This window comes from Ictalurus punctatus, chromosome 19, assembly GCF_001660625.3.
Source record: "Ictalurus punctatus breed USDA103 chromosome 19, Coco_2.0, whole genome shotgun sequence".
In the NCBI taxonomy this organism is placed as follows: Eukaryota; Metazoa; Chordata; class Actinopteri; order Siluriformes; family Ictaluridae; genus Ictalurus; species Ictalurus punctatus.
In genome coordinates, this window is record NC_030434.2 from 12,711,185 (window position 1) to 12,728,087 (window position 16,903).

At 39.1% G+C, this 16,903-nt stretch overlaps 2 protein-coding genes across 7 annotated transcripts in view; both read left to right on the plus strand.

The window, feature by feature from the left end:
* Positions 1-3,524, plus strand: part of LOC108279892 (kinesin-like protein KIF21A) — a 53,229-nt gene extending 49,705 nt beyond the window's left edge. For all 5 annotated transcript variants that reach the window (XM_017494498.2, XM_017494499.2, XM_017494501.2 and 2 more), the window contains 3 exons: positions 10-177; positions 1,000-1,199; positions 2,669-3,524. In XM_017494498.2, the coding sequence (XP_017349987.1) occupies positions 10-177; positions 1,000-1,199; positions 2,669-2,726 (426 nt within the window). In that variant the 3' untranslated portion in view covers positions 2,727-3,524. The remainder of the gene's footprint in view (positions 1-9; positions 178-999; positions 1,200-2,668) is intronic.
* Positions 3,525-7,865: 4,341 nt separating this feature from the next.
* The window catches only part of LOC108279828 (copine-8), a 130,142-nt gene continuing 121,104 nt past the window's right edge, over positions 7,866-16,903 (plus strand). Inside the window, exon 1 of one of the 2 annotated variants that reach the window (XM_053688059.1) lies at positions 7,866-8,152. In XM_053688059.1, the coding sequence (XP_053544034.1) occupies positions 8,052-8,152 (101 nt within the window). In that variant the 5' untranslated portion in view covers positions 7,866-8,051. The remainder of the gene's footprint in view (positions 8,153-16,903) is intronic. The other variant, XM_017494340.3, reaches the window with a different exon arrangement.

Consider the following 16,903-nt stretch of genomic DNA (forward strand, 5'->3'; position numbering starts at 1 on the left):
TTGTTTCAGATGTTTGATGTCTTGGAAGGTGCTCAAGGAAGCATTCCTTCTACTCATAACTTTGAGCCAGCCCATCAGGATGGCCTGGAGGCCCTGGGTATTCTGAGAGACTCCGTGTACAGCGTAGCCAGAGACTGCATCCGGAAATGGGACCTGTCTAGCAAACAGCTCAAACAGGTACAATATGGAGAGAGGCTACATTCGACACCATGTACTGCCATGCTGTAGTCAATACAGTCTGAACATGAACATGAGAAATGTTTATATTTACTTGTCTAAGCTATCTTCCTGCCTAAAGCGGTCTTGCTAGCTAAGTGTGATTTCCTCACACAATGAATGATAGGCTTTGATCAGGTCTTTTGTCATGCCTACATTTTTTACAAGATCGTTCTTTTGTTATGTCTACATGCCAAAATGTTCACATCAGGTTGAGCTATGTAATTCCATGTATAAATAGGCACTTTTGTTAAATAACAGGTGGAGTCCTAATCCTAATGTCATTGATCCTTAACGTCCTAACATATTATTTTGTTATTCACCTTCAAGCATATTATTTAGTAACTGTTTTAGAATTAAGAGGAAAACGTGTGTAGTTACAGTAAGAAGGTAAGTCTGGGCTTACAGACAGGTGCTTCAAGTTTAACAGTTAATGTGGTGGTATAGGTCTAATCAATCCTGCAGTTATTTCCAAATTCCTGACAAATTTGTGAAGAAATTTGTTGGGTTTTTTTTTTTTTAGTTTTTTTTGGGGGGTGGGTTTTGCAAGTGAGGTGCTTGCTGGTAGATGCTTAGATAAATTCATTACCTATTAACTTGTAATGGGATGTAGGAAGAGACTTTAATAGGTCATTCTGTACACGGTGTACAAATGCTCTCTGTGTGTGTGTGTGTGTGTGTGTGTGTGTGTGTGTGTGTGTGTGTGTGTGTGTGTGTGTGTGTGTGTGTGTGTGTGTGTGTGTGTGTGTGTGTGTGTGTGTGTGTGTGTGTTGCCCTGAGCAGCAGGTTGACCGGGCACACTCTGATTGGGTAAGCGCTCTGGCGGTGGTACCGGATTCCAGGATTTTACTGAGCGTGTGCAGAGGAGGTCTCCTGAAGCTGTGGCACTCAGACACACTCAGACCCCTGGGGGAACTGAGAGGACATGACTGTGCCATCAACGGCATCTCCACCAACAGCACTCATCTGTTCACTGCCTCAGAGTGAGTCCTACACCCACACGCACAACCGTGCACACCTTCAAATGTTGGGAAGCATATTCTGACACTGTCCTAAACCATACTGACAACTGTGACATTACAGAAAAACTGGGTTTTTGTTTGAAGCACATGTTTATCCATGTAGTCTTTAATATCTCCCTCAGATTAAATAATGACATTTGCATTTACATCATCTGTCTGTTAACATCTTAACTAATAAAATTCCTTGTAGGATGAATTTAAACAAAACAACAAATGTGACCCAATACATGCTCCTCCACAATATGACCTACTGGCTTGTTATTGGTCTTAATATATTCAACTCTTCTATTCTAAAAAAAATATAGGTATGTAATAAAATAACTGGCTTTGATTTTGACATGCTAGAGATTACACAGGATGGCGCAAAAAACAAACAAACATACAGACGTGAAAAATTAAAGGAAAAAAATAACAACATAAAAGTGACTTAATGAGATGTTGTTGGACCAAGCAATTAGCTAAATATCAGTGACAGAATGAATTTTTCTTTCTGATTTGTTTGTATTTGTCCATAGTGGGGTTTCTAATCAAATGTCATTGAGCCACCGTTTATAGCTGCTATAACATAACTGATATTTCAAGTCAAGTGGGTTTTATTTGCCATTCCTCCATATAACGTGTATACATTGGCATGAAATATAGTCTCTTCAAGACCGTGGTGCAATATATACAGCAGCACTTGATCACAGGACTACTCAGAGTGCAAAGACACGAGAACAGTGTTACTGTAAGTATACAATAAATACATAGGACGATAAATACACAAGGTTTGATAGATACAAAAAACAATAAATACACAGGGCAGTGCACACTACCTACACATGACAGCAGAACAGCATTGGATGGAAAAACCAAGTGCAAACAAACATTTGTTTATAAACTGTAGGCTCGTGAAATTGGTAGTTCGTAAGATAATGCTGTCATTTTGACACGTAGGTCAACATGCAGTGATCGTTGTACTAGGATAGGTGCTGGGAAGGGTGTTATGGAGCAGTAGTGTAAGAAGTAACTATTTCACGGATATTCCACAGCATTACATGTAACTATAAACGATTAAAAAGTATGAAGTGCCATTCATTAATACATTTAGCCAATTTGCTGTTGGATAAGAGGAATAAAACACTATGGGACATGCTGTTATTAGAAAAAAGAATCAACTTCAGTGTGGTAACTGTACTGTAACTCTGTATCTCAAGCTGAGCCACATCACACCCCATCATTGACTGTTTTCTTATAACTACACATGCCCTATCCATACATAGTGTAGTGTTACTGTTTATTCTCTATGTGGATGTGTAAAATAATACACATTAATGCTTTTGAATATTTAATCTTTTAAGATATTTATATTATTAATATTTTATAAACACTGTTTACCAGCATTGAAGAGTAATAATCTAAATATTGTTTCTGATTTTGTGTTCTTGCAGAGATCGGACAGTGAGGATCTGGCAAGTCAAAGGCTCTCTGGATGACGGGCTTTACTGACTCAAACACACGCTGTGACTCAGAAACTGAGAGTATGGTTTGCACAAGAGAAGAAACCCAGCATTCTTTGTCGGCAGTTTGGTTCCCTGAAAGTTTGCTAGTTTCCTGCTAGTGTGCGTGCGATGGCTGTGTCCCCCCCCCCCCCCCCTCAACATACAGCATTGCTTGTGTGCATCTTTAACTGCCAGAGAAGAAAAGCTGATCAGCATTCCTCCGAAATTGCCCTGCTCCTGAGCACTGCCAACAGTCTTACCTGAATTTAGGTCACATGCTCATAGCTGGCTGGTGCAAAAACCAAAGCTGGGCTTTGGTGCTCTAAGGGCAGTACAACTGGCTCTAAAACATAGTGAAGACTTATTAAAACTTTTTTGAATGTGTATGAACGTGATTTCATGTTGACTGAACATGACCGACATGCTCTTAAATGAAACCTTAAGCAAACCTTGATGTCAGTTCTCTTTAATGGTCGATGTCCAAAGTGAAAAGTGTTGCCGTTAATCTCAGCAGTGAGAGCTCCTGCAGCGTAAACACAAAGAATCTGTAACTTCATTACTACTGGTACAAATACTTGGGCACCCATGTGTTTTAGTTTTACAAACTGTCTTATCTACTGTATTTGTGGTGTACGTTAGTGTGTCTGATGTATGAAGTGCTGATCTTTAATTGTGCATACACTTTTGTTTGGATAGTGTTTAGATGTACAGTACATGGGATCACTGACTGTAACTTAATCACTGTTTTAACTGTCTGTTCTGTCTGGATAAAACCCCAGGTCAATACAAATCATGTCTGAAAGGATTGTTTGGTTTCTGCGTCTTCTTTTAAATCATTACTAATCAGAATGTATTATATATTAGTGTCAGATCTAAATGGGGGGTGGGGGGTGGGGTTGAATAGGGATTGTTTTTTAGCTACCTAAAGACATTCGATTATATCTTCAAATCACGCCTTGAGATCATCTAGTGCTAGCCTTCTCCTTGTTCCATTTATTAAACTTAAAAAGATTAGTGAAGCAGACTTTTATTGTTATGCACCAAAGTTATGGAACTCCACTGATCTTTGATTTTAAAACAAAAATAAGTTCCACTTTAGCTTATATAAGTAGCTTTTATTATTTGCCTTTTATTATTTACACACTTTTATTTGTTATATTGTTATTGATCTCTTTCTATAACTGCTAGTATTTATTTTATAATTATTATTTGCCTATTTTCATTTTGTTTATTACATTTTATGTTTTTTGTTGTTTTTTATTTCACACTGTAAAGATTTTAGCTGCAATTTTAATGTATTAATGTTCATCCCCCCCCCGCTAAACCTAGAACTTTAAAAGTAAGTGGAATAAGTCTACACGAACATCGCAACTGCACTGCAGCACGTGATCAGTAGGGGGCAGTATATAAATGTAAGTCACTTAATCATGCTGTCACTTTTCTACTTGCCAACATATTTGAGTGTGGTGTTCACATGCTTGTCAAAGATGGGCTGGAAGTTCAGATTCCACAGATGGAATGTTTACAATCCAAAGCAAGTTTTAAAGTTTTTGTTTTTTTTTTTAAAGGAGGAGCTGTAATGGGGTGATTCACGGGGAAGTAGGAGGACTGAGAGAGATTCAGATATTCGGTAATTTTGTCTAAGCTCAGAGAAATAAATTAGTTTTAAAAAATATTGTTTAAATGCTCAGAGGAATTGCTATATGGCAATAGTGTGGAGTAGAGGGCTAATTGTATCTGTTTGCATTACTCCTTAAACTGTTTGCACACTTTGAAATTGTCATGCACACAGTACATTTCCCATCAGATCTGTTCTGTCTGTCTAAAATCGAAAGTAGTTTCTGGTTTGACCAAAAGGCACTGCATTATTCTCCTGAATAGGAACACACCCCCACATCCTCTATATTTCCATCTGAAAGTAATATCTTCCACGTTGACTGGTGCTTCTTTATTCACATTTCAACCACCCTCCAAGCCAAGCAGACGTTAGTACACACAAGACAGGATTATGACTGTTCTGCTGGATATTTAATTCATAGTCAAGCCTAACCCCTTAAAATAACTTGACCTCGTTTTTAATAGCACTTGTGTTTGGATATGATTAGGAAATACAGAACCTTTGCAGCTCGGCAGGGGAACAGCGATTCTGAGTGAAGAGTGAAGAGCCCCCCCTTTGCCTGTCTTTCTCTCTCTTTGTCTCTCAATGGTGAAGAGTGGATTGCTTAATCAGGCGTAGCTTTGAAATCAGTCAGGATGTCTCACCAGGGAGAACAACGAGCTTTGATTGGTTAGCTCAACTCTCATTAAGAGTGAGATTGCTGAAACTTTGCTCATCTCCAAGAGACTAGCTAGTATGTGGCTTTAAATGTATATGTGCTATATGTATTTATGCATGTATGCCTTTGTACTGTTTTTTTTCCTTCTTCTTCCTTTTTTTTTTTTTTTTTTTTTTTTTTTTTTTTAAACAGATAACACACACATCGACTGCACTGTGAAAACAAGTCTAGGACAGGTGTGCATGAATAGAAGTGTCAAGATGAAGGGGAAGGTGGATTTAATTGAAAAGAAGATTCGGCAAAAAGGATCCAGTCAAAGCACCACCTCATTCTGGATCAAGAACATCCCTGGCTGTATCATCTTTCTGTCCTCGTGGGTCATGGACAACAATACACCTTCTTCCATCATTTCTGAGGACTGGTTTGAAACGCCTACACTTTTGGTTTAAAAACGGTTCCTCAATGGTTCTGTTACACTTAAGATAAAGGTTCTTGGCTTTCTAAAGGAGCATAACTCCGAACCCTTTCTGACAGGGAAACCAGCTGTTGTACCTTTCTATATAGAACCTTTAATGATCCACCAAGAGGCGACAAACCAAATATCCCTATTACCATAAGGATCAGGCACACAAGTAGTACCTGATTGTTAATTTTCACCCTTGGCAGGCAGCACTGCAAAAATAAGTATGGCATCACCTACCCAAGCAATCTGATTCTGACACTCCATCCACAATGACTCATCTAAAAATATATGGTCTGAAGGAAACAGAGGACCGTTAGTGGAAAAGAAAAATTAGCCAATATTAAGGTGCCAACTCTGCTGCAAGGAAGGTCATGGTACCAATAGTTATGGGAAAAACCAAACCTATAACAACCAGCACACAATTCTAGCTCTGGACACAGCCAGTATGGGCTACCTGAAAGTCTTGAGGTGTTTTATCCAAACCTTCAGTAAGACAAAACAAGAAGTTTAGTGACAGGCTTTCAAACAGCAATGAACTAGTGTCACGATTGTTCCTGGCAGAGATAAATTCTTTATGCATGGCTAGTCAGTCTGACTGCATTCTTGATTGAAAAGATAAGAGGATGGTGATGAGGAAATTCTCAATCTATTGCTGTTGTCTACGTTCTAACTAAACTGGTGTTTAGACATCATGTTTTGAGGCAAACATCCTGCCACCAAGGGAAATGAGGTTGATCTGAGGTTCGAAAACTACAAGAATATAGCACTGAGGGCCTGGAGGGTAGGGGTAAAGAAGTTGCTTTTCTACAATACTATTTGAGCCTGTCTTCCACTCGTGATGCACCGGTTTCACTGCTCCCATGCACACTGGTACGACATTATAATCAAGTCTGTGACCTGACAGGTCATGGGCAGCAGGGGTGGTCCTGATACAGTACCTCAGGTTTAATGTGCACTTCAGGTACATTCTGTCAAAAACATTACTGAGCAGTAATACAGTATTACCGCACGATTTTCCGGTTTAAACATTTTAAAAGCAGAATGTTGTGACACTTTTCAGAGAGCACAGTTTCAATCATTGAGGGAGAAACAATAAGAGAATTGGCAGACTAATAGTTTTGCCATCTAATTTGGTACCTAGAGGTACAATGAAGAGTAATCAGCTAGATAGGTTATATTGCGGTACTCTTATCTCATTAGGAAGACAAATCAGTTCTGTTTTCATGACTGTGTTTATCTGTGGTTCATTATTGCTATTGCTCTGTGTAGCTGTTATTAGTGTTAATGATGATGACTACTGTTGTTGCTATTATAGAGGTTATTATTGTTGTGACTTGTATTCATCCAAGTATTACTTTATATAATAATATTGTTAGAGTATATTATTATAGTTGTTGATGCTATTATGGGGAGTACAAGCAGGAACTTCTGAAATTCTATTGCTTTTGTTCAGGATTATTCTTCTCCTTTCTTCTTTCTCCTTCCTTTTTCTTCCTCTACTTCTTGGCTTACCATGGCTCACTTGAGTAAAAAACATAACCAGTATCAGTACGCATTTGACAAGGTTATTAAAGGCTAACTGTGACTAAACTTTGGGGATGGGAATGGGAATGTTATGCCCATCTAGTAAGTGTACAGTATATGAATTGGCCACTAAGAGCACCACTTTCAAAAGAGTGCTTGAACCCTGGATTGTGGCTATATTTTCTAATAATATTGCTATTATTGTCGTGGTTGTTATTCTTCTTGCTGGTCATCTTCTTCTTGTTGTTGTTACATGCACCAGGTAGCGTTGTCTGATATCTCTGGAGTCTCTGGTTTAATCCTGAACTTGGGTTACTGTCTGGGTTGAGTATTGCATGTTCTCACCAAATGTCTGCAAGAATTTCCTCTTGGTTCTTCAGTTTCCTTTCACCTCCCAGACACATTGGCTAATATAATTTGCCCCTATATGTGAATAAGTGTGAGAAATGGGCTAACTTCCAGTTCAGGTTGTTTTTTGCCCACAACTCTGACATGATTAAAGGTAATTTAAGATGAATAAGATTTATTATTATTGTTGTTGTTGTTGTTGTTGGGGGTGGGCTTGCTTTTAAATAGCCTCTGTGTAGCTGTTATTAACAATGTTATTGTTTTTGATGATGATGGTGGTGATGATGATGATGATGATGATGGTGATGATCACTCCCTCCCACAGTGTTCGCTCTGTTTGGAGAGAGGTGTTCTCAGTTCTCCGGGCACTTTTCCGAGCAGGAATTTTCCCGGCGTGGCACCGTGATTCCTCTGTCCAACACACACACACACACACACACACACGCACATTCCACACGCACACTTTCGCATACGCACACTTACACACACACACACACACGCACGCACACTTACACACACACACACGCACGCACACTTACACACACGCACACGCGCGCGCGCTGCTGCCTCTGCTGGGGAGTGTGTGACATCAGCTCTCGGGACGGACTCTCTCACTCACACACACGCATGCATTCGGCGGCGTCAGAGCGCTTCGTGTTTTCACAGAAAGGGGTTGGACAGTAGTATATGGGTGTGTGTGAGTGTGTATTTTCCTGCCACGATGAGCAGCAGCAGCTTCGTGAACATGGCGACGATAGGAGACTTCGACCCGCTCAACGCCACCGTCCCCGCCACCAAAGTTGAAATCACAGTCTCGTGCAGGTAAGTGCGCCGCTCCGCGGATCTTCAGCTCCGTGTGGACAGCAACCCTGTCCAGATCGATGCGGTATATGACCGACCTATTCCGAAAGTTCGCTCAGCGTTCACTCTGAAAGAGCAACAGTGTTTCTCCAACCTGCCAAAACACACCAGCAGCTGGAGGACTTGCCTCACAGCTCTGGAACTTTAGATCAACTTTGCTTGTTGTTGTTGTTTACTTGTTTTAAAGGACGCAGCTGTTGTGATTGTTGATTTATAAACAACATTATTTATTTATTTATTTTTTGCTGAACCGAATTAAAAATATGCATGTGCTCTGTGGTCAACACTATGTGGAGCAACTGTTGACAAGAATAAGGAGGGCTGGCCAATATGACAGTATTAATATTACAATACATTCTATCACAGGAAGTCTTCTGGGTCACAGATATGATCAGTGTGACCAAAACAGTGGTGTTCACACAGGAAACCACATGGGTCTGGGAAGCATAGTCATAGGGTTTTTATTATGTATTATTATTATTAATTTTGTTACACCCTGGAATCCACAACTGAATAATATGTATACTTTGTGTATAACAAAGTTATTACAATATTACATCAACTACCGAGTCCTTTATTTACATAAAAGTCCAGTAAATAAATCTGATCTGACCGAGTCAGTGGAATTCATTTTATAGCTGAAAGGGAGTGCTACTCAAGTCTATTTTCCTTCTATTCCTGGTTGAACTACTTATTTACACAGATGATTAAAAATACTGAAACCGCAGTTTTTCCATTCGTTGTAAAATTGTGCCACTATACTGTGTTGCAAATTGTTTTGTTTCATCATGCATCGTCAGACCTTTGAGTTTCGGTGAGGGCATGCTTGCAGAGGTCAGTTCGGTCAAAATAGTAGCATAAAGCAAAGTCATTGTCATGTCAACACTTAATTGTCACTAATGATCGATTTATCAACTCAACATAAAATGTCATGTGTTTTGGAGTCACAGTATGGAGGGATATGATACACTGTCTGGGGGGCACGGTGGCTTAATGGTTAGCATGTTTGCCTCGCACCTCCGGGGTTCGGTGTTGCATGTTCTCCCTGTGTTTCAGGGTTTTCCTCCGCGTACTCCGGTTTCCTCCCCTAGTCCAAAGACATACACTGTAGGCTGATTGGCATTTCCAAATTATCCGCAGTGTGTGAATGGGTGTATGAACGCGTGTGCGATTGTACCCTGGGATGGGTCAGAACCATGTCCAGGGTGTCCCCCGCCTTGTGCCCCGAGTTTCCTGGTATAGGCTCCAGGCTCCCCGTAACCCTGTCTATGATAAGCGGTATGGAAAATAGATGGATGGATGATACATTGTCTATCAATCACGTTATGTCCCTATGTGTCACGACTACACATGCTTGAACTGACACTATAGTCAGTATATCACTATTCAGCTGATTAATGTACAGTGGAAAGAGGTTTGGTGTGTGTGGTATTACCAGTGAATCACCATGGCTTGTAGAAGAAGCATCGAGAATGTCGAGAAGGGTGCAAGTCACGAGTGGTGAGTGTTGTTTAGTGTCCAGTTGTCTCCTCCCAACATTTATTTCACACATGGTTGTGAAATGTCCTCCAATGATTAACTCAAACTATGTATGTATGTTGCAAGAAAGATGATTTGTATGTGTAGGAATTTGTTTTCTCGATGGGATAGGCTCCAGGTTCCCCGTGACCCTGTAGGAAAAGCGGTATAGAAAATGGATGGATGGAGTTTATGTTTTATGCCACCTTTGGGTTTTACTTAGCTGATGTTCCATAGTGTTGTGGTCTTCAATTCATGTAAAGCACACGCCTGGGGAACAGTGACAAACACAATAACATGTCCAAAGTGAAGTGGGCAGCGAGGCAGATGGGTGCATGGTGAATTGTTCTGCTCCATGTCCCCTTGGGCAAATGAGCCGGACTCTGTTTTCTCCACACGGCTGCACGCCTGGCGAGGAGTGCCTGCGCCGATGCCATGGTTACCATCAGGTACATGCCTTTACTGTACATGAGGGGTACTCTGTCACCATGGTTATCATTTAACACCATGGAGATTGGGAGGAGGAACGGAAAAGAAACAGAAAGACGGATTTAGTTTCTGCATTGTTCTTACATCCACATGGTGTTATATTTCTTCTTCACAAACAGAGAGAGAGAAAAAAAAAACATGCCAAAGTCTGGAATAATTTTGGACTAAGGACAGGGCTGCCAAATATTAAGAAGTATGCACATGTTTGTTTTGTTATCCCAGAGATGACATTTTGGTAGCGATATTACAAACTACACTACAGTGCTGTTGAAGTGGTCAAAAGCGTGTTTCATTTTCTCGGACAGTAGTTCCGACTCTAACTGAAATCATAGATTTATATTAATGTGCTTCTTTAATATGTTATTGTTTCTATAGTAACAGCTCCACATAATTTAAGGCATATGCTCCATGTAAGACTACTAATAAACCGATTAATAACACCTTATTTAACAAAGAGAAATGTATACTTATTGATATGTTGATATACGAAGTTTTCTGCAAGGAGACATTTATTCATCATTTTTTATTGAGCACTTTGTGATGGTCAATGTGGGAGAGTCTTCAAGACAGACCACTGTGCTTTCTGGTGTCTCTGTAACTTGGCAAGCCGCATTTGTTCCTCTTATTGACTTTATGGTATAGAAAAGAGACTGTTTAGAGCCACTATAGGCTACTATAGGGAGGAAGTTTCAACCAGAATGAATTTGTCTCACAGACGTTCCACTTACAGATGCATTGATACGAAATTTCTCAGCCGATACCAATAACCGATTATTCAGAATGATATCAGCCGACACCGATAACCGATACCGATAGTTCTGCCTTTTATACTTTCTTTTAAATGAATAATAATTAATTCCACAATTCTGAAAGAAATGTAAATAAAAACTTTATTCTCTCCATTTCAACAAGTTGTTTCACTGTAACTGGTCTCATAAACAGAAAACACATTACTCATCAACATTAACACATGAAGTAAATTCTGAAGGTTAAAGTAAGAATTCTTAACATTCTTATTGAATGTTATTAATTCATATTAACATTGACTGAATACTAAAAATCCTCCTGTTAGTCTCACATTCACTCTCCACAAACAAAAGCATTTCTACTCCATCACTTAACGTCAAACTGGTAATATATAATGTAAACTTTTTTTTTTATATTAACATTAACTGGATGTGAAATACACTACAAATATATTTTTCTGTGCAATATATTACTTTTTTTGTCAATGCATCATTTAAATCTTTCAACAGTGTACTGGCCCTTTAATTCAGCACAAGCAGCTCAGCAAAACTAAAAATTTAGACTTCCGCTTCACTGCTGCAGCGTCCGATGTAAAACTTTAGCAGTGCAGAGATTACAGAGATTACAAACTGCAGTTTTGTCATCATTCCACACAAGAGACTTCATCTTTACACACAGCACGAAATTGATGTTTTCCCACCCTCTTTTGATTGACAGGATATAATCGGCCCTGATCATCGGATGTTTTTAAACCATCGGCCGATGTACCATAGCGTGAAAAATAGCCTTTATCGGCCGATACATCGGTGCAGCTCTAATTCCACTGCATTAAATGTAACAATGAATAAATAAAAAAATTTAATAATTGGAAAATTGTAATCCGTGGAAAATTTGTGCAGAATAAGATGAATAAAACTCTTTGGCATGTGCTCTTAGAGGAAAATAATTAACTTTGGAGTGATAACACAACACGATTACAGCACCACCATCAATGTTAATTATTTTCTTATAACAACATGTGCCGTCATGTTTTATAGGTTGCGGTATATAAATTAAATTGCGATATCTCTCTCTCCCTCTCTCTCCATTAGTGCATGTTATACAAGTATGTATTTCTTCACTCTTTTCCTTGATAGTGTATTTATGTAATATTTTTGGATTTTAAAATAATCATCTTTTCATATTGACTACTGTTATGCTGGTGTGTTGTCTGGTCTATAAATCCTTTGTGATACATATCTGATTATAAAAAAAAAAAACTCCCATAATGCCCAACTCCAGGCTTTTTTATTTTTAATTGTTTTTAAACCTTACACATATTCCTTTGCCCCCTGATTCTGGAGTTCAGTTTTCAGCATGAGCAGTTTCTTGTTCATGTACTTATCATAAGCATGATTGCTGGAGGGGTACACAACAGCACAGAATAGAGAAATGTCCTGAAGTGGTCCAGAGTGGCTTTGTACTGGGTCAAATTAGGTCTGACTGCAAGGAAATAGCTTGTTTATTCTGCTATTCCCCGAGCTTCTGAAAGCCTCTCATTAAAACTGAAATGACATATGGTGCCATAATATGACTATATGTAAATAATGTTCATTTAAAATAAAAACTAGTTTTATGCTTTGTCCAAAGGGCACGCATGAGTGAATTCCTCATACTGTGTTGAGCAATCTATAAAATCAATTGAGCACTACTTTCCGAAAAAAAATCCATAGCTGGTGCTTTTCCCTTCCTTTTGTACGTGGATCAAAACTTTGTCTTATTTTGCAGCTTTGGAAGCTCTGCTGTCTGCCAAGGTTAAGAGTGTCCTTTGGACATGTGATCGATTGGAAATGCTGTCCATTGGCCTTAATCAATTCAGTGCTCAAAGTGGATTCCAGCACTTATAGCTCTTTTTTTTCACTAGCTCCCACAAAGAGCACTCGACGCCCACACAGAAAATGAAATAAAGCATTAATGCTTAATAAAAGAGGAGCAATGTCGTAACTAATCAGGATTTAGTGACTATTTTTTCAAATCTCAAGTGCCCTTTTTTGCTAAGAGAGAGATTGTTTTATTGATATTTTAAGTACTTTAAAAAAAAGGAGAATAGGGAAACAGGACATGAAACAACCTGAGAGAGTAAATAAATAACAGAATATAGTAAATACAGAAAAGTGAGACTTTGTAGATGATACAGTTATGTCTATTCATAGTGCACTTCAGCATAATTTCTGAAAATCAATGCCAGTGTTCTAGTGACACAAAATCTACGCTCACAAAACTCAACTAAAGTAAACAAACATGAAAAGTTCATAATGTACAGACTAACCAGCAATAAAGCACTGGTTTTACCTAGCATTGGAGTTTAGTTCATCTGAACCTAGACTAATTCATAAATGCAAATGGTATACAATAAGCAAATAGTAAATGTTTGATGGTTGTATTAGCTATATACATGTTAATATAATAGTATTCAACAAGAAAATATTTAAATTATTCAATTTATTTATGTATGGTGCTTTTAACAATGCACAATGTCACTTGCAGCTTTACTGATATTTGATTGAATATTCTTATGAGTAAATAACAAAGGCAATTACTTGTTGCATGCAGCTGTAAGTAAGACGCCACTGTTTCAGACTGACGTTGATGTAGATCTTGGCTGCGTCAGAAATCGCGTACTGTGACAGCACCTACTGCACGGCCGTTGAAACAGTACGTACTAATCAGTATGTGAGTGTGGTACGACTACAATCCCGGACATACTACATCCGCCATGTTGGTATTGTCATGTGACCTCCGATGTCATCATAAACACAAAAATTTTAAAGAGAGCACCAGATTCAAGCAACCGCACTAACGGCAAAACGCAGGAAAGTGAACTGAATTAGTAATGTAATGTGGGCGGGGTTAACAGGCTGAGGTAAATTCGTTGGCGTTAGCTTGGGCGGTTAAGGCATGATCACAAAAAGGTTTCAAATGCTGTGGCGACTGTTTACTTGATTAAACCTTCAAGAAGTTAACAAATTATTCGGGTATTGTTAAACAAGACCTGTTTAACCAAGGTTTAATACTTAGACAGCACGTCGGTTCTTTTTATCATAATTTTTTTTTCTGCACCAGTCCTGTTGTATTATGGGAATTTCTCGCCTACCGTTTCATGCCTACTGAGGATTCAGACATACTACCCCTCTGGCGTACTGCTTTTCGCCTACTGTGTAGTAGGGTAGCATGTGATTTCAGACGCAGCCCTTGCTTCAAGAATTTTGTCAGAACAAAAAAGATATTCAGAGTTAAATCACTCCATAAAGTCTTCTCAAGACTTCCAATGGTATTAAGGTCAGGACTCTGTGGTGGAAAATTAAAGTGTGAAAATGATTCCTCATGCTCCATGAACCACTCTTTCATAATTTAAGCCAGTTGAACCTTGGCATTTTCATTCTGGAATATGCCTGTGCCACCAGGACAGAAAAAAATCCATTGATGGCATAACCTGCACTATTCATGCGCTTCTCTTCTTACCCTGAAGCGCCCATCGCTTTGGAATAGGGTAAATCTGGACTCATCAGACCACCTGACCTTTTTCCATTGCTCTACACTCCAATCTTTATGCTCCCTAGCAAATTGAAGTCATCTTTTTCGGCTTAGCCTCACTAACAAGTGGCTTTCTTGTGGCCACACAGCTTTTTAGTTCCAATCCTGTAAGTTCTCGTTGCATTGTGCATGTGGAAATGCTCTTACTTTTACTATTAAACATAGCCATGAGTTCTGCTGGTGATTTTCTACGATGTGACTTCACCAAGCGTTTTAAAGATCTCCAAAAGATTTTTTCCAACCACATTTCGTCCGTGGAGTTGACAGTTCAACACTATCCTTCCAGGTTTTAATAACATAATGGACAGTTCTTAAGCCAATTTCAGTGATTTCAGCAGTCAAACAACTCTCAGTTGTTTTCTTTGCTTGATGCAGGTCAATAATTTGCTCCTTCTGTAACAATTTTTCCACGACCACAGGATACATCATCCGACATGGTTGTTTAAGAAATGAGAAGATACTACACACTGCATCACCTAGGGTTAAAATAATTGTTGCTAGCTGGAACATATTAATCACTGCAATAATGCTCCAATCATAGGCTCTTAAGTATTTGCTTATTTGAATCCAAACTGCAACCGTTTTTTTTTTTTTTTGGGCCAGGCAGTATATAATGCCACACTGTTTAAGAATAAGCTTGTCTGTGTCTTCAGGGATGAAGTGATGTCTGAGCCAGTGAACGAAAACACCTCTTTCCACTGAGACAGAACATAATCCAAATACTTGGTTAACAAGTATACAAATACAAAGAGAAGCTTGTTTGAATGCGCACTAAAACAGCTGATATCGTGGATTTCTTACTTTCCGCCGTTTACTATGGCTTAATACAGTGTTAATATGTTTAGCTCTTGAACTTGACCTACATTTAATAGGGAACGATAACTTGTCAGTTGATGTCACCATTTTTTCATTCAGAGTACAAGAATCTCAGAGTATTGTCTAGCAGTTAGTCGCTTCAGTAGCAATCATTATAAAGAGCTCTTTTGAGCAGTCTCTCTTCAAAACCCGCTGGGCAGGTTTTGAAACTTCAGACTGATTCACATCCAATATTTCCTCCAAGGAAACTCTAAAATTGCAACAACACATCCTGAGTTTGTGATTATGTTCTTGGCTAGCTTGTGAACTTTCACTTTACTGCAGAAAACAACACGAAGTGTTTTTCCACTTGATTCACTAAATTATTCATGGCTACATTTTAAGGCTTGAGAAAAGAAGAAACAGCAGAGTGTGTTAGGATGATTTAATTGTGCCTGGCTTTATGCTTCTGAGAAGTTTTAAACATTCAAAAGTGTGTGTTCTGTCACTCACCAAAGGGAGTGGAATGTGAATGTGTGGGTGTACTGTAAGTGCTGGAGATCAGCCAAGGGGAAGGGAAGTCTGTGTGTTTACCGTGGTTTAGAGGGTGAACTCTTTCTCTACAGCTCCAGTGCTGTCCTGATAAACCCTATCTGTTCAGTTCTGTCCCTCATTAACAGCACCACACCCCATGTGGATGTGAAGTATTTCCAAGAAACATGCTAAGCATCTCTTGCTGTTTTAAAAAATAAATAAATAAATAAATAAATAAATAAATATGGAAAAGATTTGAGAAGGCATTTGTTTATGCGTCTGTAATTTTTAATTGATATATTTCAGAGAGATGCATGACAGAATACAGGTCTTCTTCATGCCTATTTCTAAATCAGGAGTGATTTCTAAATCATGAGCTAACATTTCCCCCTTTTATTTATAGCGCTTTCAGCCTACAAGATCATCCTCATTATTGCTGGATCCATATCTATTTCCTTCCTGTGTGCTCTCTCTGTAATAAACATCAGTTCTGATTGCTTGTCCCAGCTATGCTTATCCAGAGACACATATATTCAAGCCCGACTCAGGTGTTTTAGTGCTTGGGGTCTCTTGGCTCCATGATTGAGTGAGTTACAGGAGCAGGAAGGTAGTCTGAGCACCAGCTGGGTCCACAATCTCATGGGAAATCGCTGCCTCATTCCCAGGTTCTGCAGGTTGCCTAACATGCACGAATTAGGCTGGAAATATCTGCAAATCAGGCAGAGCATGACTGAATCTCTGTGGCTCCCGGCAGCTCCTCGTTAATACTTGTTTTTTTTTTTTTTTTTTTTTTTGTACAGCTGGAAATCAGCATGGTGCCCTAAGCATGCAGGTGTGCCTTTGGATTCTCGCATGGGTGTGTAATTTGTCTGATAGAGGAGGAGCTTAATTTCTCATGATAGATCTATTTTAGCCTTGCATTCAAAGGCCGCACTCTGCTAGCTGTTAGAGAAGATGACAGCTTAGCGGGCATGCTGTGGTGTGAGCTGTTCAGAGTTTCTGGAATTTTCCCTCCCACCTGTTGCTTGAGTAGGAAAAGGGAGGAAATAGTTGGCT